Source organism: Neodiprion fabricii, chromosome 7 (assembly GCF_021155785.1).
Source record: "Neodiprion fabricii isolate iyNeoFabr1 chromosome 7, iyNeoFabr1.1, whole genome shotgun sequence".
Taxonomy (NCBI): domain Eukaryota; kingdom Metazoa; phylum Arthropoda; class Insecta; order Hymenoptera; family Diprionidae; genus Neodiprion; species Neodiprion fabricii.
This window is the reverse complement of record NC_060245.1, coordinates 22635294-22658704: the sequence shown is the minus strand read 5'-3', so window position 1 is coordinate 22658704 and position 23411 is coordinate 22635294. Positions and strand designations below refer to the sequence as shown.

At 42.5% G+C, this 23411-nt stretch overlaps 5 protein-coding genes across 28 annotated transcripts in view; 1 reads left to right on the top strand and 4 right to left on the bottom strand.

Moving 5' to 3' along the window:
- LOC124187139 (phosphatidylinositol-binding clathrin assembly protein LAP) overlaps window positions 1–1385 on the bottom strand; it is a 35252-nt gene extending 33867 nt beyond the window's left edge. For 9 of the 21 annotated variants that reach the window (XM_046579408.1, XM_046579418.1, XM_046579414.1 and 6 more), the window contains exon 1: window positions 366–1385. In XM_046579408.1, coding sequence (XP_046435364.1) covers window positions 366–495 — 130 coding nt within the window. In that variant the 5' untranslated portion in view covers window positions 496–1385. The remainder of the gene's footprint in view (window positions 1–365) is intronic. The other 12 variants (XM_046579419.1, XM_046579428.1, XM_046579420.1 and 9 more) reach the window with 8 other exon arrangements.
- Window positions 1386–1505: 120 nt separating this feature from the next.
- On the top strand, window positions 1506–3740 carry LOC124187142 (probable arginine--tRNA ligase, mitochondrial). Its single transcript, XM_046579433.1, has 5 exons — window positions 1506–1659; window positions 1738–2908; window positions 2996–3123; window positions 3206–3429; window positions 3519–3740. The coding sequence occupies exons 1-5, from the start codon at window positions 1624–1626 to the stop codon at window positions 3667–3669; spliced, it is 1710 nt and encodes a 569-aa protein (XP_046435389.1). The 5' UTR covers window positions 1506–1623; the 3' UTR covers window positions 3670–3740.
- Window positions 3741–3882: 142 nt separating this feature from the next.
- LOC124187141 (28S ribosomal protein S9, mitochondrial) lies at window positions 3883–11002 on the bottom strand. 3 transcript variants are annotated; one of them, XM_046579430.1, is made up of 11 exons: window positions 10828–11002; window positions 10357–10486; window positions 10165–10268; window positions 9906–10079; window positions 9705–9790; window positions 9434–9509; window positions 9223–9348; window positions 9091–9133; window positions 8861–8976; window positions 4252–4414; window positions 3883–4045 (listed from the first exon to the last, which is right to left on the bottom strand). In XM_046579430.1, exons 1-11 carry the CDS (start codon window positions 10936–10938, stop codon window positions 3954–3956), a joined length of 1221 nt encoding a protein of 406 aa, XP_046435386.1. In that variant the 5' UTR covers window positions 10939–11002; the 3' UTR covers window positions 3883–3953. The 3 variants fall into 3 exon arrangements, 2 of the variants coding, with proteins under 2 accessions (XP_046435386.1, XP_046435388.1); XM_046579432.1 differs by lacking the exon at window positions 10828–11002 and adding an exon at window positions 10737–10757; XR_006871775.1 differs by lacking the exons at window positions 3883–4045; window positions 8861–8976; window positions 9091–9133; ... (5 more) ...; window positions 10357–10486; window positions 10828–11002 and adding an exon at window positions 5162–8828 and having other exon boundaries at window positions 4283–4414.
- Window positions 11003–12735: 1733 nt separating this feature from the next.
- LOC124186978 (G-protein coupled receptor Mth2-like) lies at window positions 12736–14465 on the bottom strand. 2 transcript variants are annotated; one of them, XM_046579175.1, is made up of 4 exons: window positions 14006–14147; window positions 13660–13826; window positions 13255–13423; window positions 12736–13151 (listed from the first exon to the last, which is right to left on the bottom strand). In XM_046579175.1, exons 2-4 carry the CDS (start codon window positions 13694–13696, stop codon window positions 12854–12856), a joined length of 504 nt encoding a protein of 167 aa, XP_046435131.1. In that variant the 5' UTR covers window positions 13697–13826; window positions 14006–14147; the 3' UTR covers window positions 12736–12853. The 2 variants fall into 2 exon arrangements, with proteins under 2 accessions (XP_046435131.1, XP_046435132.1); XM_046579176.1 differs by lacking the exons at window positions 12736–13151; window positions 13255–13423; window positions 13660–13826 and adding exons at window positions 13847–13932; window positions 14218–14465 and having other exon boundaries at window positions 14006–14087.
- Window positions 14466–16763: 2298 nt separating this feature from the next.
- Window positions 16764–17499, bottom strand: LOC124187089. Its single transcript, XM_046579342.1, has 3 exons — window positions 17352–17499; window positions 17082–17193; window positions 16764–16945 (listed from the first exon to the last, which is right to left on the bottom strand). Exons 1-3 carry the CDS (start codon window positions 17457–17459, stop codon window positions 16764–16766), a joined length of 402 nt encoding a protein of 133 aa, XP_046435298.1. The 5' UTR covers window positions 17460–17499.
- Window positions 17500–23411: the final 5912 nt, after the last annotated feature.

The following is a 23411-nucleotide window of genomic DNA, read 5'->3' as shown; positions in this document are numbered from 1 at the left end:
CGCCGATATGGATCTCGTTGTGGTTAATAATAACGCGTCTATCTACACACGCACGTACAGGGTGTAGTACGATATAAAGTCACCTGTAAGCGACAGAACGACGATAGAAACGTCCAAAGGAACGGAAACGTAAGTATATAGGTGTTACCTACGTGTCAACGATCGTAAGATACAACCATCCATCCACCTGTCTACCTTACCCATCCCTGTATCGCTACAACAACGATTCGGCACCGAAACAGTGCGTAGATATGTCCTGTGATTCGTATCGAAGTAAGGTAAACACGCGAATATGTTTGAAAGGCGATGAGAAGAACGAGAGATAAATGTTGGGATAAAAAGAGCGAGTGAACTCGGCTACTCACAGTCAAGGTGCTTCTTTTTCGGTCCGATCAGCTCCTCGGTGGTGGCCTTGCAGACGGACTTTGCGAGTCCCTGACCGGCGATGCTGTGCCTAGCTGCAAGCAGCCTGTCGTTGATGGTCTGCCCGGCCATCCCAATCCTCTTTTTTCAGCGCACCGCACCCGGAGACTCACTCTCGTCCGCGATTCGAGGGGCCCTTAAACGCCGCTCTGATGATTGTTGTCAATCCCCTTGTTGGTTAACAACTTTTAGCACTGGGGCCGACCGATGACACTCGGTGTTAAACTTCTCTCTCTCTCTTTATCTGGCCGTTGTCCCTGTCACCACCTCACCACCACCCGAACTCACTTCCCCAACGAACGAACGACACTCGTCTCGTCGCGCGCGGTTGACAGCTCAGCTGGACGACGACACTGCTCTGCTCCCTGATCGACTCCGGTTCACGGCAATCACGGCGATTAAATCAAAGATGGCCGCCGCGCCGAACCACTCGACACCTATCGCGACGCGTGACGTCACTACTGGTTAGTCGTTGAGTGACTGTTATCTCCGACCGTGAATATTTCGATGGGACGTTGTTTGGAGAAAATTTTCACGCGGTTTAAATCGCGGTCTCGATGGACGATATACCGATGCTTCGAAGGTTTAACTGAATCTGGCAAATCGGAACGGTCGAAACGTGGACATTTAATCGCCGCTGAGTGGCGCTGATCCTGTGTTTTGTAATGGCGCGAATTTTGAAACTTAATTGCTTGGTTTACTTTTGCTTGCAAAAGTATTTTGCCGGTATGAATGTGCAATTTATATTTAAGGAAAATACAAATTCACATATTTAATATCACGATGTGGAGAGTCTACATTTCTTCTTGCTTAAAAGTACGTTCTCGCTGCCGCCATAACCTCAAAATTTAACGTAAGCGTAGATGTTGAGCATAAGTATGTTTACTGTACACAGAGTATTCTTGTTTTTTTTTTTTCACCATGAAACGAAGAAAAATTCAGTTACGAAGCGTATAACTCTCCTCGTCTCACACATTTTCACTCGTTTTGGTTTAAAATGTTGCTTAACATCACCGGAATTCAAATTATTCGTCCAAACGAACAACTGACTGCAGCGCCACTAGCGGCTGAAACAATTTCACCACTTATCGGTTGTTTAGCTGTCAAAGCCGGCCGACAATCCTAACCTAAAATTATGCCTCTTTTGCCGAGGATTAGAATTGTTTCGACCGAGTAACGTCGATCGACGCTGACAATAAGATGAGCGTCAGAATACGAACTGAGCTGTGCAAAAAGGTGACCGAAAATTGTCCTGGTCAAAAATTTCTAACCTGATATAACCTTACCTAACCTGAAATTTGGGACTTTTTTCAGATCAGAGGATCTTTGGGAACTACTCAGCCACCTGAGGCTTTAAACTCTGCTCTTTCTTACCTCGAATTGAGACGGGACAATTCGAGCGGTGACTTTGTTGTCTCATTGCCGTTGAAAACTGGAGAATATGATGCGAGGAGTTCCGCGGATAATATCGCTTCGTTAAAGCCTGACGGTTTGTTTACTGAGGTTCGATTGAGCGGAGATAGATTAGACAATGTATCGTTTCGTTTGAACAGGGATCGCTGTATTAGAGAGATTTTGGAGAATGATTCCAGCAGAATTACGATACCCGGAGTCAACAGCGGAGGGAAAAAGATCATCGTTGAGTTCAGTTCTCCTAACATTGCAAAGCCCTTTCACGTCGGTCATTTGCGCTCTACTATCATTGGAAACTACATTGCAAACGTCAATGACTTCCTATGCAACGACGTCAGGAGGATTAATTACCTAGGTGATTGGGGGACACAGTTCGGATTTGTACAGCTCGGTATTGATTTGCTCAATGTGACCGAAGAGAGGATGAAAAGGGAACCGATCAAGCTGCTTTACGACGCTTATGTTCACGCCAATAAGCTCGCCGTAACTGATCCGTCGATAGCCGAGAGAGCAAGACAAATCTTCAATGATTTAGAATCCGGGAATGCAAGGGATATCGAGAAGTGGGAAACGTTTAGGCGGTTCACTGTCGACGAGCTATCGGCAACCTACGAAAGACTCGGCGTCAGATTCGACGAGTACAACTGGGAATCTACTTACAATGCTAAGAAAATCTCTCAGATCATATCATTTATGGAATCGCAAGGTTTCCTTATCACCGACAATGAGGGCAGGAAGGTGTTTCCTTTTCACGAGAAACGCAATGTACCGATAATCAAAAGTGATGGATCAACGCTGTACATAACAAGAGACATAGCGGCAGCTATGGACAGATTCGATAAATACAAGTTTGACGCCATGTATTACGTTGTCGACACTGCCCAAAACGAGCACTTTGTAACCTTGATTAAAATACTTGAAAAAATGAAATGTTCCTGGGCAGACAGACTCCTGCACGTCAAATTTGGTAGGATCAAAGGCATGAGCACCAGAAAGGGTTCAGCTGTGTTTTTACAAGATATTTTAGATGAAACGCTGGCAGTGATGAGGGAAAATCAGATTCAGTCGCCGAGTAAGATCGTCGCGTTAACTATTCCTAAAATTAAATTAACAAAACGATGCAACAAATAATTTGAAAAAAGAATCTCTGTTTTTACAGCTACGAGAGTATCCCTCGCTACTTCCGACAAGTCGACAGACATTTTGGGTATATCTGCCGTGATTATAAACGATTTGAAACAGAGAAGATCAAAGGATTATAATTTCGATTGGAACAAAGCATTGGACGTAGGTTTTTCCATGGATAATATCCGCAGGATACTTTAGTAGAATGGAAATTGATAATTTTTTTTTTTTCTGTTTCATTCAGATTAAAGGCGATACTGGGGTAAAATTGCAGTACGTTCACTGCAGGCTGACGAGCCTGGAAGAAAATTCCGGAGCAAAGTTGCCGACCGAATGCGATCCGTCGCTTTTGCGGGAGCAGATTATTGAAGAGCTCATTGCTCAAATCGGCAGATTTGATCAAACAGTTGTTAGGTCCCACCGAGAACTGGAGCCTTGCGTTCTGGTCAACTATCTTTTCGCACTTAGGTAAGAGCTGTGGTAAAATAAATGATCCTCCGCGTTTTTGTTAAATTTTAACTAGAACGAAATTTAAATTGACCTTCCTCATTTCACAGCCATGCCATAAACAAGGGACTCAAAGAGCTCAGGGTCAAGGGAGAACCGGAGGACGTTGCCTCTCAAAGACTGCTGGTCTTTTCCGCAGCCAAAAGGGTTCTCGCTCAGGGCATGAAACTGCTGGGACTGCATCCTCTGAATAAAATGTAACACGAATAATGACGATAATTCGACAAATGTACAAAGTAGATTATAGATAATTGAGTAAAACAAGTTTACAAGAACTTGCTCGCTTGTATTCAACTCAATTGCCGACAAATTGCTCCGATGCTTCAGGCAAATTTCAAATGGAAATTGGTCAGCATTTTTCATGAGTTGAAAACAAGTGCCTGAGTATTGAGTTACCTTTACCGATGCGTGTTGTTTCAGTTAATAATTTTATTATACAAACACAGTTAGAACTAAGATCTACGGAACAGCGCCTCGGCGAAAACTCATCGTTTCTTCCAAGTAAACTTCTTCCTTGCACCAGCCTGACCGGGCTTCTTTCGCTCACGTATTCTGTGGTCTCTCTTGAGCAGTCCAGCTGAAATCACAATTCAACACATGGATATAATCGTCATAACGGAGATTCGACGAGGTCTCAAAGTTCGTACGTCAGAAGCTGTAATTTTCCATCGCTCTGTTCCGTGACGTGAATGTTTAACATAGTGGCCATAAAAATTAAGCGCTAATCGTCAGCGGCGCAGCGAGTGACAAGAATCGAGAAAAAGGTGCCGAGAATGCTCTCACCTATTCGCATTTTCTCGACGGTTTCCGGGTCTACGAAGCTTCTGAGAGCCCAGGATATTCCCCACCGTATTGCACCCGCCTGTCCGGATTGTCCGCCACCAGAAACGTTAGCAACGACGTCAACGGAGCCGCTGAGTCCCGTAAATATGAGGGGAAAAATGATCTGCAATGAAGTAAAGAATCAACTTACAACAGAAATACGAGGAGAAAAACAGACTCGTATATTTAGGATTCCGCGATTAGGATCATACGTATTTTTAGTTTTGTTGTTTATTTTTTTTCAAAGAAAATGAAAACACTTAGAGCTATTTGAGCTTGAGGGCTTTATTGTTTATAGTTTCAAGAACGTATTAGAATTTTTTCATTGAAATTAATAACAAAATAGAGGCACAGCGCATGTAAATAACGAACGACTCGGAATTCGAGGGCTTTTGCGGTCGCGTATCTTTTGACATAACTGTCCAACTTGTAACGATTGGAAAAATATTTTTAGTGAAAAACATCTTTTCGAGTTGAGCTCGTAGCCCAAATGCTAAAAAAAAAAATTTCACCTTTCGACCAGAAAATCGCTAGCAAAATCTTTGAAAAAAAATGTTGGGATTGAAATTTAAAAATCAAACAAGTTTTAAAAAGATTGTGTCAAAATTTCAATTCGATTGGATAAAAATTGAAGGAGGAATCTGCGCCACCGGATTGAAAACGTGGTCGTTCGCTAGTTATATGCGCCATGCTGCTATTTTGTTATTAATTTCAATGTAAAAATTCTGAAACGTTTTTGAAACTATGAATAATAAAGCCCTCAACCTAAAATTGCTCCAAGCGTTTTCATTTTCTGTAAAAAAAAATCCTAAAAGTAAGTATGATTTTAAACCGTCCCAGCTGTAATCCCCCCCGATTCAACGCGACTAACTCTGTAGTTGGATATTCGGCTGGAATGTGAAGTAGCCGACGGAGAAGACGCAAAGTGCGAAGGAAAATCTCAGGCGTCCGAGCGCTTGACGAACGATAAAATCTCCTCCAAAGCCTTGTTGGTTCGTTCGAGCTGTTCCTTTATAGCGTTGATATTCTCCTCGTGAGTTTGGAGCCTATTCGACAGCTTCGCGATGACGGAATTAAGCCGGGAAATATCGTTCGTCGGTTCCTTCCGGTTTCTTTTTACGCTTTCCTCGAGCGCGACGTCGGATTCAAGGGGGGCGTTGCGCTGCGCTAGTTCGTAAACTGCGTAAAGTATGTCTTTTGGTAACCGCTTCTCGAGCGGATTGAAGGGATTGACGATGAGGACGTGTTTTCGCTCCTTGCCACTCGGTGATCCCGAGCTCAATATCCACTCGCGGAACCGCCGCGGTACGACGTTTTTCCGCAGCGCTGTCTCTACGAAGACGATGAGCTTTGTCTGTCGTATGACCTTGGTTATCCCCGCGTTTTTCCTCAGTCCAGTTATATCGTCAACGGCGATACCGACGAGGAGGTTCATCATTACAACCGTAACGAAGAACAGAAATAGCGCAAATAGCAGCTGAGAAGCTATCGACACGTAGGAGTAGCCGCCACTGGTTGCGTTACTGGGCAGAATGAGTCCCTGGAAATCGACCTCGCCGGCCATCATCGCCATGACCTTTATGAACCCGGTAAAGGGATTGGAGAACGATGGATCACCGACGAATATCACGCAGAAACTGACCGTGAATCCGATGAGCACACCGGAGTAAGCGATGAGTAGTTTACCAAACTCCCACTGTACCTGGGTAAACATCCCGACGTAGGTCCCGAAGGATGGAAGTTGCCCTATCATGAGCATGACGTTGGTCCAAGCGCAGAGGATGGCGAAAGCCCAGACATAGTTCTGCCAGGAGCCTGCGCCGGCGAGATCGTAGGTGGTAGTGGCAACGAAAAGTCCGATTACAACAAAAATATCAAGGATATTATCCGCGTATGAAAAGTACTGCTTAACCGAGTGATATACGAAGAACTCGAAGAGTTTTCTCGCGGCGGTCGAGCAGGCTAGAAATGTGAGGAGGTAATACTCGGTGGTTAACACGTTGCGCCATATGATAATCCAGACGGTGTTTCCCGAGCAGTAATCAGCGTCGAGGGCCTCTGGTTGGTAGCACTGGAGTCCGGTAACGGTGGACAAAACGTACGCGGTGAGGGATATGACGGTAATGAGATACAGGATGATCCGGAGGAGATAAAATTTTCGCATCTTCTCCCATTTGAGATGTAGGAACGCGGTGACGAGCGGGTGTTGAAGCAGGTCCTTCCGATGCTCCTCGAGGATGGTGTCGACGAGCCCGATCTCGTCGTCATCCCGGCTCGGGTAGAGCGGCTCGAAGTCGAGTCTGAGTTCGAACTCCCTGCGGTAGGCGACGGGTCGTCGTAACTCCACGGAGGCGTCGAGGATCTGTCGAAAGGTCTCGAGGGCGTCGGGTATCTTCCTGAGAATAACGCCGAGGACCGTGATGCCGGAGCGGGTCTTAGCACTGAGGTCCGCGCCGGCCTTTAGCAGGACGTTGACGGGTTCCGCGAGCTCGTTCAGGGCAGCGATGTGGACCGGGGTGTAGCCATCCTCGTCGACGGCGTTGACCAGCGCACCTCGCGTCAGTAGGAGCGCGATCAGCTCCGGCACCGCAGTTGTGCTCATCACCGCGAAGTGCAGCGGAGTTCGGAGGTCGTTGGCTGTGGCGTTGACCTCGACGCCGGGTCTCCGGAGGATCAGGTCGACGCACTGGACCGACTGGACGAAGCAGGCGACGTGGAGGGGCGTCTCACCGGCTTGATTACGCGCCCCGACGCTGGCGCCGCGTTCCAGGAGCAGGGCGACGATCTCGAGAGAGCGAGCTCGGATCGCGCAGTGGAGAACGGACTCGACCGTCGAGTCGGTGCAACGGATCTTCGCGCCTTTGTCGAGGAGGAGGGTTGCGGCCTGAGTAGCGTTGCCGAAGGCTGCAAAGTGCAAAGGCGTGTACCCGGTCCTTTCGTCAACGGCGTTCAGGTCCATTCCCCGGTTTATCAGGTACTCGACGCAGGCAACGGTGTTCGACATGCAGCTAATCAGCATCGCGTTCAGACCTGTCAAATCGCCGGTGAAATTCATGTCCGCACCCGAGGCCTCGAGCCGCGGAAGCAGCTCGACGAGGCCCCCGAAACAGGCCCAGAGGTACGCGATGTTCCGAAACTTGACGTCAGCGTCGGGGAAGAGAGTGCCGTCCGGACCCTCGACGATGATGCCGTTCTGGAGGTCCATCAGTGCGTCCATTTCACCCGCCTCCACCGCCGCCTCCATCGCGATCTTCAGACGTTCGATGTCATAACCGACGTCCCTGAGACGCTCGAGGTTGTCGAAGAAGAGGGAGTGGTCCGCCGGCGGCGATTCACCCGCGTCTATCTGCGCCTCCTCTTCCCGGACCGTCTCCACGGCGCGCCGACCCAGCTCCCGAAGGATAGAACCACTCGTCGAGTGGTACGCAGGGGTGAATCGGGCCGCGTTCAGGTTTCGTTGACCCAGACAGCTCTGGCAAGGATCGGCCAGGGAGTAGCTCCGGCACCGCGTGCCGTGCAGCCGCTTATCCGTAGGCAGAATAAACTCCTCCAGACTAAGCCTGACATCGCGTGGACCCCTCATCGTGGAAAAGATTCTCTCTTCTTCTTTCTCTTCGATTTTATATGGTTATCGTGTTCCTACAGGAACCCCTCTTCTTCTTCAGGATCCACTTCTTCGGCATGCCTGATCGACGGAATTCCGATCGGCACCCAAGTCACCGCGAGACTGATCGTCGAGTCTCGACGGTTTTGGAGCGGCACTTCTGGCAGCGATTAGCCGATACTTCCTTACGTACCAGGAAGCGAACGTGTAACGACGACAGTGAAATACGTGAGAGAAATAAACCCGCGATGGTTCTCGAGCCGCTTACGAAAATAAACAGCAATTGACATTCACTATTTACCGCGTCGCGTATGGGCGAAGGTCGGAGACATGCGATCAGACCTTCGTTCGCTGCGTTGCTGTCTGACGACACCTTGCGAGGTACTGCAGGCGACACGATTTTACGATTCCCATTTTTTCTCCCCCCTTTTTTTACTCTTCACACCGAACCCACGCGACGTGCAATGTGTGTTTTGATCGATTACGATGACTTGCGTTAGGAGAAACTCAACCAGCCTAATCTGTAATCCCTACTTCCACGAATTTCAAATGATAAGGTCTCAATGTGTTTACGTTAAAACTGATTCCGGCAGACGTGCATTGGAACTCTTTACTTCCGGATGATTCTTGAAGCACTGTTTTAACACGTACGAGTTACAGATTCTCGTAGTTTTTATCAAACGACTTATATGGATTTCCGGATTAAAAACGCAGAGGATTGAACGACAAATTTGCAGAATTCTATACATCAAATACCAGACGTCAATTTTTTAACGGACAGTGAAGAATACCGTCTTTTAACGAGCGTAGTGATTTTAATCTCGATGAAAATAACATATCGCTAGTCAAAATGTTGACATTACGTTTCGGATAAGCGATCAATCGTTATCTTATCGATCATCGTCCTAATGACAATTCCCCATGACACGTAAAAATAAATTTGACCGATGTCGTTAAGTTTATTACCTGTTCTCGCGCTTGAACGTCATTGAAGTAGAGAATATTCTGACCATTTATTGTTATCTTTCCCGATCCTTTTCCCAGAACCGTAACTTCTGCTCTGGCCGACTTTCTCATGCAGTCTATAAATGGAGAAATATTCATCAATACTTAATTTCTGTCAGTAAAAAAAAAACACGGGACCTCTTCTAGTGTCAATGATAATTGGAAGTACTTTTGCAGCAGTTTTTACGTACTGGGTATTGTGATAAACGGCCTATCATCGGAATTGTATTCGAGCTGAAAAACGAATGATTCATAAAGATTAGTTGGTCTTTACATTCTTATTGTACCAAATAATTATCTGGAATGGGATATTATAGACTCACCGGCGGAATCGTTTGTTTCAATTTCTGATTCATGCGTCGCTTACTGTACTTAGTCAGCAAGTCTTGCACTTGGTTCAACCCGGGATATTGAACTAATCTCTCCAAGGCTGCCACAAAGTCGTTGTACTGTTGAATAGGGAAAATAATAATTATTTGACTGGACTTTAGTGGAGTAGTGATGACTGTGACGAAGGTCATTGGAGACACTCACATCTCGGTCAATCAGTTGTTCCATCAACATTTGTTCAAGTTCAGCTTTCGAGATCCACATCGATGACGTTAGATTACTAGAACAAGGCAAAGAGGAAAAAAATTCAATAAGCTGTGTACCATAGTAGATAGTTTAACTAAGGCATCTAGAGTTTACGTCAACACTAATATTTAAATAATTATAATTCAGAATATGAGAGAAAATTCGGCAGAACTCAAACATAAATAGATGGATAATAAAAAGCAGTAAAACGATTGATTGAGAAACTTACAATTCATCAGGGGATCCCAGTTCCATGCTCGCGTTCCTTGACGATAATTTTTTTTTCTTCAAAAGGTTTGTTGCCTCTACGATATCCTGCGAAATAACAGTTCAAATTGATGCTATGAGTGACGAATACTTCAAAAACCTTAGGCAAGTCTCATGCTAGTCTTTATAGACAAAAAAATTTTTTTAAAAGTCATCAACTTACATAGAGCACTTGAAAAAAGTTTGGCTTGGTGGTGTAAAACATAGAGTGAAGAGGTCTACCACTAGCATCAAACTCTGCAGCTTTGTGCTTAGGAAAAACTTCACTCGGGGTTCGCATTATGGGTCTCGCTCTTTTGTCGAATAGCCCCGATGGAAACAAGTACTCTATGGATTCCTACAGAGAAAAGATAAGAAAAAGTGTTGAGACAAAATTAAACTCTTTATAAAATGACCCAGTTTCAATGGTGATTTGAAATTACATCGATGTCTTCTTGCGTTATAGTCTCAGGATTTAGTCCCATCATGTTCGCCAAATGACGTTTGCCAACGTTAAACTCCAATGTCTCTTTCTGAATGAATTCATCTGCAACAATACACGATATATGGTTTACATTTGTGAACAAAGTAGAGACGGTAGAAAATTACTTTTAAACAACGAGCAAAGAGCGTACCGTGTTTCCTAGCGCGTTCCAAGTATGCCTTCATTGCTTTACTGATTTTTTCAGGCTCCGCGACAGTTCCGCCTGTCTTATTCTCGTTCTCTGTGGCATTGCTAGTTGTGTAAAAGCGTTGAGTCACAGCCTAGATGAAGGAAAATACGAGGTAAAAAATTATAGTTGCAGATTTTAACATGTTGAAGTTAGTAACGTTATGGTAACGATTCATGTTGACGAAAAACTGTTACTTTATGATTTTCGAATTGTTTGAAAATCGGTAAACCGTAACAAATTAAAATGTATTCATATTTTGAAATCTTCGTTCCTTCAGTCATTGTAAAAATAAGAAAATGGTGATTTTTATCCCAATATTTCGTTACTGTAATGTTACTAACTTCCATCCCGTCAGATTTTAGGGTTATGTTAGGTTAGGTTGAGATCAACAGCAGCATCCGCGTATCGAATTAACGATTATGTGACACTTACTAAACGACTGAAACTCCCTGACAACACTTCCAACCCTTTGTTTCCAGTTTTTAACACATTTCGAGTGTAACTTAAGCGCGAAAGCAGCGCTGACGACCCGGTTACAACCATCACGGACGGATACCGCACGAATGAATTAACCAAATAATCCTTGCTGGAATTAACATTCGGGAGTTTCAGTCTTTGCATAACATAGACTGACCCTCCATCTAGCGGCGCCCGCTTCAACTAGAACGAGCGAAACTCAAAATTTCATTCCCTCGGATTGAGTGAAATTTCACATTTTACAGGCATCGACTTAGAATCTCTGATCAGTTTTATTTGATAAAATTAATTTGAGGAATTTCTCGTTTAGCAAACATTTTCTTGCCGCTCTGAGAGGCTGTTAAAGGATGCTTAGCCATCCGCTGTTCATATCAGAACGTTAGTTTTCTACTAAATGGCGGTTATCGAGTGAAATTCAAGCCCCGTGAGAGTAAGATAGCACCGCATGATTGTAAGAGCGTTAAACACGATTGTGTATGGGACGAATATCCGTCACGTACACGGAAAATATACTGTTGGCACATTGTGAAAATGATGAAAGTGTCTGTTTCGTATTTTTAACTACTCAGTGACACCTGTTTAAGCGAGGAAACCATTTGAAAACAGCGTAATTTAAAATTAGTGACCACACGCGCCTGCGGATATGCAACTTAAGTAAATGTCGTTTCAACATGAGGTTGCCTGCTTACAGGCTCGCGATCGGTTTTCTTCCACGCGTAAAATCACAGTAACGGAAACCCAGCGGTTTTTAGTTTCCGAATAATCTTGCAGCTTTCATGATTCATATGTGAAGACAACTTGATCGAGACCTAAAATAGACATTGTACACAGCTTGCGCGTTACTTACTGATCGCGAATATAATAGAACTAGAATACGAGCAGTGATCGAGCAGTGTGCAGGCAGCACGATCGTCTCTACCGGATCTAAGCGTTCAAAAAAAATCTACCTCAGCGCCTGCGGATAGGCAACAGAGCTTTATATTTTCGTTCCTGAGATTGCAAATTGTAACTCCGGTTGCTCATGTGCAGGCGTCGCGATGACTTGTTCCCACGTTCAGGCCCAGTATGAAAACATTAAACAGTCGGTATAACACTAAAATCGAGAAGATTTCTTACATCACTGATGATAAATTAAATTCTGAATTCACACTTATAAACTGAAATTACACTTGAAATCTACTGAACAAAATAATGCGGAAACATTTAATTCAAAAACACTTGTTAGTAATATTTTCTAATACTAGAGTGGCTTTTCCGAGTGTAATTTTGATAAAATCGCAGTGAAAAAATTTCACAACTACACCGAAAAATTGACTGGCATTTGAAAGATTACCTGAAATATCACGTGAATATCACTGATTTTAAGATCCACTGAAAAATACTCTAATAACATGGTGGGACCGAATCCGTCAGAGTAGTGGCCAATGTTAATCGACATCTTTTATTAAAGGATCTAATGTTATGAATTTATGGGAATTACTACCTTTATTGTCGGCCGATCTTCATCTGTTCTTGTACAAACACGTTCTGGCCTAGAAATTGGTTCCCGGTGTTCACTCTTTTGAAGACCCAGAAGGTGTGGCGGTTTCTCAACTCCCTGAAGCACGATCTGATTCATCGCAATTCATGCTGGCTTACAGGGTCCAACAAGCACTTGGCAAGTTTCCAAGAATAATTAGAGGTTTGTTATTCACGATGATTAAAACAGTTTTTGCGGACCAGTTGTTGTTATGAACGTTGGGTGAACAAATCCTGCATCGAATCCTAGCTGAGGAGAGTGACAACAATAATTCAAGCATTGCAATTTATTTCTGATATAATATCGTACAAAAGCGATAAGCGGTATTCATGTATTACGTAATTTCATTCGGGTTGGATACCTCAGGACACTCGAGACTATCGAGGCATATTGCTCAATATGTGAATTAGTTCAACAACACGTGACTGACCAAATCTTACAACGCGACGATCAAAACGCGGTTTAAACTCGTGGTAATGCTTCTTCCGGATTAGCATCCGGCGAAGGTGAACCGATCGTATTACCTTCACCAGGACTAATTTTTCTTGAACAAATAGATACCGCGCTGCAAATTCGTTTCCGGAATATCTGCTTGACGCCGTCTTTCCAAATGAAAAATCGAAAGATTAGAATACTGTGTAACAGTTCCGAAACTTGATATATCCAGATGAAGGTTGATTCCAAATTGGTCAATGGGATACATATCCACGCGATCATGTGAATGCCCATCATCAGGGATAATTTCACGTACAAGTTGAACCTGTAAGAAAGAAACAATCTTTGCTTAATTTCAAAGCGAGGAAGTGAATTGACTTTAGACGCAACGATAATTGTACATTTGTATTTGATGATTGCATACGAACCACTGTTTTTGTGCACCGTGACGTTGATTCGACCCTTCGGTCAGAGCAGCCGTCTCTTTTCTTTGTCGCCTCATCGTGCAGAACATCCCAACGTAGAAGAAAATGTTGCAAAGACAAACTGAAGCGTATATCGCAGATTCGATGAACGTTGGCAAATATTTGACTAAACCTTAACGGAAGCTTCGTATGAACAACTAGGGTGGTCTTCGAGGGTACCAATAGATTGTACAATTAAAACAAAGGAATGTTGAAGAGATTTTATTGCTGACAAACTTTCGCAAAAGGCCAGACAATTGTAGAAACGAATGTGAAAAATCAGATACAGCATATTGAGTTTATCGACAAAACTATGTCGGGTTCGTTGGGAATTTTTATTGACTGAAAAATGTTGATGATGGAACTTACGGAAAAACTCAAAGCCTGAGTTGTCATCCCAGTGCATGAAAACCCATACGTAACAGATGAACCCAGGTATTCCTAAGGCGATGGGTGAAACCCCAGCATATAGGGCGTAACAAATAAACTTCCCATTTTTACGTTCCCTGACTCGGCGATCAACGGATCGTAAAGTTCTGAAACAGACGAATGATATTTTCTGCATTGTCGTCCTTTCTGATTTTTATACTCACCAAATTTTGCACTGACATGTCGTATTTCACATTACATCAATTGACAATCCTACTCAATTGAATACGAGTTAATAAATAATTAGAGAGAGTCGTATCTTGGAAAATCAAGTTTTGCGACTTACCGAAACGTCCGCCAAATATCAAAGCTTATGACTTGCAGCCAGAGAGCGCTGGATATGTTACAATAGTGGACGATAATCGCACCTGTTGGTTACAAAAAAATATTCGATACGTGTTATACAACGTATTTCCAACTAGTTTAATGATTTTTCTCCGCCAACGCTTTAAATAGGAAACAAAGAACTGCGATGATTATTATCTGTGCTTGTGTTACCTATCACATATAGTGTTGAGAAATCATCAGAATCCAGTATCACTGCTTCGTAAATACAACCGTACACAATGGCAAGAATGATGTAGGTGAAAATGTAGCAGCGAATTGCTAATCCGTGATTGTTTTTTAGCTGTGGAACCACCGTGTAACCAATGAAGTTAATGATCATGACGATTATTCTAACAATGTATAAGATCAGCATTATGAATTCCTCTAAAGACAAATATATTTCCATTTTAATTGAGTGTCAACGCGCTCCGCAATCGCAAACTCAGACAATGTCAATTCCCGATATACACCTGTAACTTTTCAAATCCAAAAAAGTGGCACGTTCCGACAGACTTCCGAAGCACAATCCAATTTTTCACCGCGTACTGACCCATCGGCTTCGGTAGGCAGTCTCGAATTCAGCACCAAAAATTGTGTTGAATTAACGAATGAAAATTCGTCCTGATTATAATTAGCGTTTGCAGCCGATTACTTTTATCGGTGGTTGGGATATCGTCCGCAAATCACGTGGCGGCTTTACACGTAAGTGCCTCTTATCAGGATTATGTTTTACTTTAAAAATAGCACGGCTCAGGAAATACCGTTCAAAATTCCACAAAATTGACCTCCGAAGATCTCCCGCAAAGTGTTACCATGAAACTGCCATTGGTGGATATTAATATTAATCATTGGTCAACGTTGGGATATTACTTGTACCGTGAAAGTGAAGTATAGATTTTTTATCAAAAGGTTTCCCTGTTGGTCAACATCAGTTGCGATTTTTTACAAATTAATCAATTTTTAGCTGCTATCGGAAATCGGAATACGGCCTAGTTCTGAGGCGGAAATACCATGTTTTCAATCTCGTATTCATAGCAAGTCTCGATTCTTCACCTGAGTCACATTCGTGCAATTACAAGCGGAATTTTCCATGAACTAACAGGATTCAGCTGTATCTGTTTTATCAGGTTTATAGCGCTGACCACAAGCTTCTGTTTCCCATGATTGTTATTCCGAGCTTGATATAGTCGTACGGATCAATATTCTTCCAAGTCAGTTTGCTCTGAGAACTCTCGGTGATCTATAGTAAATAATGGTTGTGCGGACGTCGTTGTACCTTCTCTCGGTAGTTCTGGTACCAATGGTACTGTCGATGATCGTTAACGTTGACGGATCCAGAGTGTCATGTTCAGAAGACGCCACAGTCAATTTGACCGGAGTGAAACTCGACGGTTCGGGATTGGCGAAGAAATACGGTGGAACTTTGGTACCCAACGTAACGTGGACCGTGGTTAATGAGACTTTCGGATGTGCGTGTCAACTTAAAACGTGCATACCGCTTTGCTGTCCTCCAGGAATGGTCCGGTTGCCTGGTCGATGCGAGCCGGATGACAGCAGTCCTGCATCTCTGTCGAAAATTAAAGAATTTATCAACGTTGTCAGAGATGAGGAGAAAGCCCTGGAACAGGATTATCACCTGTTCGTCGATGATCCTTGCATCGCTGACTGGACGAGACCATCCATTGTAGATATTGCAGCAGTGTTTTCAAACGGATCGATCTACGCGCCGAAATTCGACACAAAATCGAGTCATGACCAGTATTGTCTGCTCTGGGATCCGAAAAGTACAAAGTTTATTGCCAAGGTGTGCCGCACGTGGGTGACAGTAGGAAACTGGGAAATATTTTGCGCATTCGTTTCTGCTGCTACTATGCTCGTTATTTTCATAGCTTACTCCGTGATTCCGGAACTGAAGACTTCCCATGGATTAATTTTCCGATGCTTCGTGGCGACTTACACGTTCGGGTTCGTGGGATTGTGGGGGGCTATTTCTACGATTGAATTGTCAGATCACCCTGTTTACTTCACTATTTCAGGTAACGTTGAAAAAAACCCAGAACTTACAACGAAGGTATCCCAGGTCGAACGCTCTGATTTTATTACTTTTGTAATGTGTCATAGTAGACTAAAAACTAAGCGTAACGTATTTTTATTTATCTGCCATTAAACACTTTAAGGGGGTGAAACTACCCTCCGAAGAAAGGAATTTCGCGGAGCGATTTAGTAGTCTTACCCACAAAAACATAATATTTTTTAACTAATAATTTTTTTTTCAGTTGAACTTATACGCTTCTGTTCGTTTTCCGTTGTCTTCTGGCTTAACGTGATGAACTTTGACATGTGGAGATCGTTTCAGTAAGTTGAAAAACTATTTTCGAAACGTCAGCTCTCAGATATCGATACGTACGAAATCTGTTTAAAACATCAGACCAGTATTCGTAGATCTTAAGGCATGAAAGTACTTCCAAGATTCCGTACTAGTGTTTTTCCGTTACAGAAATATAGATGCGCAAGGAATCAGGGACAGAACGAGAAAAAAGTTCATCCGATACGCGATCTACGCTTGGCTCTTACCGATCTTGATGGTTTTGGTTGTCGATCAGGCTGCAACGTTGATACCATTCACCTACGACGATCCAGGAGGTAAGTTCGAATCGTCGTCACTCTGTCATAAGTACTCCCTAACGATAATTTATGAAAGTAATTTTAAAGAATCATTATCTGTACTTATTTGCAGTGGTTGCTTTCAAACACTGGATAACTTCGGGGGTAGTTTCTGTTAGTTTTGCCTGCAATATCCTTCTGTACTTAGCGACGGCCCGGATACTCAAGAAATTCAAAACGGACACGGAGCGTTTGACCAACTCCTCGAACAGAGACGTTGGAAGAAAATGGTTGGCTATGGATTGAAATAAAACTCTTCTGAGTCGTCGATATTCATAGATTCACTTCAAATTTTTACTGCGTTTTAATCACTGATAGTATCGATTGCTTTCTTCCAGGGTTAAGCTACACACGAAACTCCTTTTACTGACCGGTATCCATTCGATAATATGGATCACGTGGTACACCTGGCCGACAATTTGGATGACACACGTCTACTTCTTGCAAGAAGTTCTGCAGAGTTTTCTGGTATTCTATATTTTCCTGTGGAAAGATGATATCAAACGGTCAGCGATCAAACAATATCACGTAGTATTGGATTGGTTGGATCATATTTGCAGTGGATCAAAAAAAGAAAGCAATCCTCCAAGCTCCTGATTTTCGTTTCTTGTCCTTGTGACGTTAAAGTCGTCAAGTATTACCATCTTATTTTCCTGGCTCCAAATAAACAACCGTGTTTCAATCCATTCACTTTTATTCGAGAGAAGCATCGATGCTTCTTTGTGTCCATAGTCGTCCCAGGATTCCATACGACTATTAGAATTCGATATTTTCGTTCTAAAAAAATTATTGTTACTCTTTCCAATATTTGATGGACAATAAATGTTTTGTTATCATCACGCAATTTGGTTATGTTTTAAAAATCCATCAAACAGACGTCAAATTTTATAATCAATCGGAACAAGTAATTGCATATGCAATTGTTGAATATGTTTGTAAAGAACATATTTTTTCACTTCTTGGCGGCACGGACAATCAGGAAAGTGAAAAGGAAGATTGCGTGTTTAAGGTCATGCGGTACTCCTACCTTTATCGACCGAGCAAACTCACCCTTTTTCAAGAAACCGATGCACAGTCTAAATTTGAACCCCTTCCGTTTGTTTGTTTATTTAATATAGAAAGAAAAAAGGTGAGTTTACTCGGTTGGTAAGGGTAGGAGTACCACGTGACCTTAACCAGGACCACGAGCAAACTGCACCACAATCAGTTCTACGTGTTTTCGGTCGAAGCTCCGTTCTATCGACGAAGTCTCTGCATTTACGAAAAATCACTCGGTTGTATAATTTTTTAATTATATTAAGAGACCATCGTCCGAGTAATCAGTTAGAGATTTGAATTTGACTTGCGGGCATTTGAATTTATACATTTTAGATAATTGACGTTACATTATTAATAGGTTTACCGGTTGAACCGGTTAACTGGTACGAGTTTTTGTAGATTTCGTCCCAAAACTGGTAGCCACATACAACCGACCAAATTACACCAAAATTGATACCCGGGGTTATTTTGGGTACCGGATTTCAATTCAGAACTTATTATTTGAACTTGCGACCCCGTGAAGGTGAAAATAGGGGTGAGTCGAGGTAAGTTTTCAATTTTATCGTCAATTTTTTTGGTATTTTCAAATTCGAAATTTGGTGTACCTGTAGAGGCTTCAAGTGCCCAATAATAGTCTCAAGATTCCTAAGACTCAATGATTACGCCATCATTTTTCATTTCGTGTGGTCAGTTTTCACTACGATTTATTATATTTCATTCATGTTCACACAACAGTATTGTCGAAATTTTTGAGTTATTAGAGTTTTTACTCAACGGAGTTTATACGGCTGATAAGATTTCAGAAATGTGTTTCATCACTTCGGTCAACAGTCTATGAAGGTACAATACTTGGTGAATTTTACAAGTATAATATTGTATATACTATGGTATTTGAATTAATTATTATTCTATTTTTTTACTGACCCTATAAAGAATTGTATTGTCCAACTGACACCATTTTTGATATGCAATATACCTATCATGCTAACATTCTCTACTATTAATGTTGTGACTACCGCAAAAACGCCCGTTCTTCCCGCGACTCACTTCAGCATTTTCATCTCGCAAGTCCGTCGTTGGAAGAAGGGACTGACGGTGCAAACTTTGACTTATCCGGCAAGTCGAATGCCAAACCTGTATCAGAACAAACATGTCACTGTGAATTTGAAACGGTGCCTAATTAATACGTCGCACCATTTCCTAAATGAAACAGGAAATCGATAGACGACGATCCCGTGGGAAGCAACCAAAGTGCTCGGCGCAAGATATCATATCCATTTTTCCGAGTAATTGGTTTCAAGTGAGATTCTTATCAAAACGCATTTCGGATCATTATTCACACATATCGCGTCGTTCGTGCAAAATTTAGGAGTGGCTGCCGGAGTCCGTAGGTGAGTGAATCGCGATTAACCGAACTAGGCGTCATTGTCGGATACTCAGTTGATCTCGCTGCCGTCTCGGGTTTTCGAAGTTACCGGTGAAGTCTGGGAATCGACTTTGGCCCGATTTATAATTGAAACTCGTCTGTACCGGACCAAGGTGACAATGAATCTGGATCTACCATCAATCTTGTCTTCATCCTTGTGGGTTGTTACTACGATTGTCATGATCGTGAACTTCGTTGGTTATACGTGGATACGAGAGTTGAAAAACAGACATAATCTAGAAATCCGCTGCTACATCTTCACCTACATCGTTCCTTTCCACGTGTACTTCGGGGTTCAATTTTTAAATAATATTTACAGTGCCGAAATAGCAAGAAGAATCATAGGTAACGAAAACACAAACAGTAATTAATGCTATTTTTCGATTGCCATTCTAAACCTGTAAGCATCAAACCGATCAAACCCGTCAACAATATTTCTGTGCGATATTTATAATGTATTTTTTTTTCAGCCCGGACAGGTAGAATTGTTATACACTATTTCATCATCTCCAGCGCCCTCTGGCTGCAAGTCATAAGCTTCGACGTTTGGTGGACGTTTCGGTGAGACAGAAATTTTTTATTCTCAAAACATCGATTGCCCCACTTGTACCTACCAATTGTCTGATTATTCATTTATTCGAGTAGAAGTCTTATCAGGACATGACAGTAAGAGATGAAGCAAAGATGAAGAAAATTCTGAAGGGTGAAAATGACGAAAAGATTATTCTTCTATTACAGGAACGTACGTAATGTTGATCATCGCCTCAGGAGAAGCAGAAATGAAAAGTGCGGATGGTACTCGATGTACGCTTTGTTATTACCCGGATTTATAGTGGTACCTGAGATTATTGGTTTATACGAATGGTTGCACGCCACGAGCACGGCTGAGCAGAAAGCTTACGAAATATCGAGTAAGTTTGAATAACTGATACTTAACAACCGTCACAAATTTCCGTAATGAGTCCGAAGATTGTCACTTGATCCAAATATTTGTTTTCCAACTTGCTTTAGCCATTTTGGTTGAATTCCGGTTTTCATTGCGATCAAGTGTAGCGTTCGTAGACTACAGCTTCCGTTGAATTACAGAAGAAGATCTGCGGCTGGGAATCTACATCGACACTGGGGTATTTACCACAGTTCTTCTTTGCAATGTTTCCTTCTACATATCGATGGTTCGCATACTGAGACGGCAGAAAAAAGATACGAATGCTTTGACGGAAGGTTCGAATCGAAGTTACGGCGGCGTTCAGAAACAGTGGTACGTATGTGATCGTGACACGGACAAAAATATACAGTTCGCTATTCTTTCGGTTGGATTAACAAAGAATAACAAGTAACGTCGTAGTGGCTTCATGCGGAACCAGTACACTTCCTAGACTTTATAATCAGGGGACGACTCTTTCCTTCTCCGCAGGTTCAACTTGTACGTGAAACTATTCTGTATAATGGGTATTCACATGGTCACGTGGACATTCATACCATTTCAGCTAATTGGCGATCAACGACCCTCATGGTTCAGTTGGGTATATCAAGTAATGGAACTGATACACAGTATTTCTATATTCGGATGTTTCGTATGGAAAGACAGCGTTAAACAGGCTCTGCGGGAACGATTTCGCAGAATCGCGTCGCGTTCAGGAGAAACTAGACCCGGTTCACGCAATGCGGTTGATTCGTTTCGACTTGAAGTTCTGCAAGGTTCCGGTAGCGGATGATGAGAGTGTTGCCTCACTGGTGTCAATCCCCCTTTTATCTTCCTCAAACAAAGCTACAATTCCGTGTAACCATTGCAGAAGTTAAGCGATATTCGTCACTCCCGAACGTACCAATTGCCACGTAAAAGCTGCATGATATATCGTTTCCAACTTGGTAAGAAATTCGTCTGGTCACTTATACTTGACGTAAGACGTGCGACTGTAGAGTTGGTACCTGTTACAACGTTTGCGTTTATAAATAATGACGTGAAAAAAGAATAGAGGAAGATGATTCGTCAAAGGCTTACAAACAATACACATCACCTTGATTCGCTACAAATTTTTTCAACCAGGTTCACGTGGAATCCAGAAAACTTGAAACTATTCGTAATGATTAATCATGTGATTATGTAGACTGGGTTATACAGAGATGAGAGATATTCCAGCTGTCTCCAATTTTTCTCCACAATTGACAATGTGTAGTCTCTTCATTTCGTTATTTTACTTTATTCCATGCGCGAACAACGAACGGAACAAAAAAGAAGACCTGTGATATCAGCGTTCATACCTCAGAAGCTGCCAGCTTACGAAACTGGAAGTTTATGTTTTGTTATTTGGCGGAACTATCGGTGAGTCGTGCAACTGCATCAATTTTTTTTTTTCTTCTTCCTATTCCTTTCTTTTTCAATCAAATTAATTCCTCTTCGGCTTGAATATGTAACGCTTCAACGATCCCCACCTAAAGTCAGAACAAGGACTTTGGCGAAGTTAAAGTTCCTGATAATGAGTACAGCAATCTCATGTATACTTGAAGACCATCGGTACTGACGAAGATCCTCTCACTGGACAAGCAGTGCGAACCAAGTACGACAAAAATCGATCGACCGATATTCGAAACCCAAGGAACGTAGATCCTCACTTCGCAGCGGAAGCGCACATGTAATAATCAAGTCGTCGTCAAGAAACGATTTTGAATTCCGACAAGAAGAAAAAGATAAATGAAAAGAAAAACAATGTAAGCTCCAAAATTTGAAAGTTAGACGTTTTGAAAACAATGGTGGATCATGAAATGTATGAATGATGATTCTGTACGCCAATTTTTCTTCATAACTTGCGAAACCTAGATAAAATAAAGAAATTATTCACACTGCTATGTTTCAGGCGAGAAATGGAAATTGTTTTACACATTTCTTTTTATTACGAATTAATCATCACGTATGATTCATCTATTCGTTCGAGTACGATTGTAAATTTAATTTTTGCTAAATGAGAATAAATTGTTGTTACACTTTCCAATGTCTGACGAACAATAGACATTTCGTAGTGCACAGTATCGTGGTGACTTTTTAACGATCTATGGAAGAATCGTCAAATGTAATAATCATTCTGAAAAAGTAAGTCGGATATTCGATACTTGAGCTTGTTAAACCGTTATTAGGATCCAAGCTCAAGAGGAAACACAACGTATTGCGGTTTACTCGTGCAAATGACGTAACCTTGGAGACATTAACAAATAAAATGCAGCGAAGGATTCAAACTTCGGATAGTCTGCTTTTTTTCATTCAATGAAAGCGTAAAAGCCGTTAAATCGTGGAATTTAAAACGGATTCTTGTCGACATTTCGCCCAGTCTTCGTCGAAAAACCCTGGCTTGATTCCACACAAGGTCACACGAAAAGTAGTCAAATATCTGAAACATTTTCTCTCGTGACATAATCATTCCGCATTCATTCCTTCGCAATAAAAGTAATTTTACACATACACTTATCATCGTTCTTGGTCAGTTTAATTATAGTTCTCGCGGTGAGCGCTCACATAAAAAATGCTCGTGCCCACGTATTTGCTCGTTGTGATTCTGACTCTGATCCGGCCGTCGGTAGAGATCAACGGTAACGGAACGGAACTTCCGCTTCCAGAAAATAATGTCGCCGATTTTAACGGATCAGAGTCTGCGAACAGATCAAGACACATTTTGCTGCCAATATTTTGCTGTCATCCAGGAATGGTTCGGCTGCCGGGACGCTGCGAGTCGAATAACGACGCGCCTCTAATCTTGGTGAAAATTGGAGAATTGACGAACGAACTTGGAGTCGAAGTCGATATCCCGAATCATAAGCACCACCCGGTCACTCATGATCCTTGCATCGCCGACTGGACGAGATCATCCATTGTAGATTTCAAGGCAGGATCACTGTGGAGTTATGAGAAATATTGTCTTCTGTGGGATCCGAAAAAGGCGAACTTTGTCGCCAAAGTCTGCTACACATGGGTATTGATAAACGGCTGGGATAAATTTTGCGCGTTTATAGCTATTTCAACCTTGCTGATGATTTTCATCGGCTACTCTGTGGTTCCGGAACTCAAGACTCCCCACGGATTGATTTTTCGGTGTTACGTTGCCAATTATGCTCTGATATACGTGGAACTGATGGGAGCGGCACTCACGTCCGAATTGCCAGAGTATCCCGTTTTCTTTACGACTTTCGGTAATTGGGGAAAAAAAACATGTGCACGTATTTGGACAATGATGATAATGTTTGTGGG

Bases quoted from the DNA above. Each gene is read 5' to 3' on its own strand.
- LOC124186978 (XM_046579175.1), bottom strand. From the start codon at position 13,696: ATGCACTGGGATGACAACTCAGGCTTTGAGTTTTTCC. The intron at 13,424-13,659 runs GTAAGTTCCATC...GCTTCCGTTAAG, and splicing joins CTCAGGCTTTGAGTTTTTCC to GTTTAGTCAAATATTTGCCA. The intron at 13,152-13,254 runs GTTCGTATGCAA...TCTTTCTTACAG, and splicing joins CACGGTGCACAAAAACAGTG to GTTCAACTTGTACGTGAAAT.
- LOC124187089 (XM_046579342.1), bottom strand. From the start codon at position 17,459: ATGGAATCCTGGGACGACTATGGACACAAAGAAGCATCGATGCTTCTC. The intron at 17,194-17,351 runs GTAATACTTGAC...ATCTTTCCACAG, and splicing joins GGAGCCAGGAAAATAAGATG to GAAAATATAGAATACCAGAA. The intron at 16,946-17,081 runs GTCAGTAAAAGG...TTCAATCCATAG, and splicing joins ATATTATCGAATGGATACCG to CCAACCATTTTCTTCCAACG.
- LOC124187141 (XM_046579430.1), bottom strand. From the start codon at position 10,938: ATGGTTGTAACCGGGTCGTCAGCGCTGCTTTCGCGCTTAAGTTACACT. The intron at 10,080-10,164 runs GTAATTTCAAAT...TTTTCTCTGTAG, and splicing joins TAACGCAAGAAGACATCGAT to GAATCCATAGAGTACTTGTT. The intron at 9,791-9,905 runs GTAAGTTGATGA...GTTATTTCGCAG, and splicing joins ACTTTTTTCAAGTGCTCTAT to GATATCGTAGAGGCAACAAA.
- LOC124187142 (XM_046579433.1), top strand. From the start codon at position 1,624: ATGAGCGTCAGAATACGAACTGAGCTGTGCAAAAAG. The intron at 1,660-1,737 runs GTGACCGAAAAT...GACTTTTTTCAG, and splicing joins GAACTGAGCTGTGCAAAAAG to ATCAGAGGATCTTTGGGAAC. The intron at 2,909-2,995 runs GTAAGATCGTCG...CTGTTTTTACAG, and splicing joins AAATCAGATTCAGTCGCCGA to CTACGAGAGTATCCCTCGCT.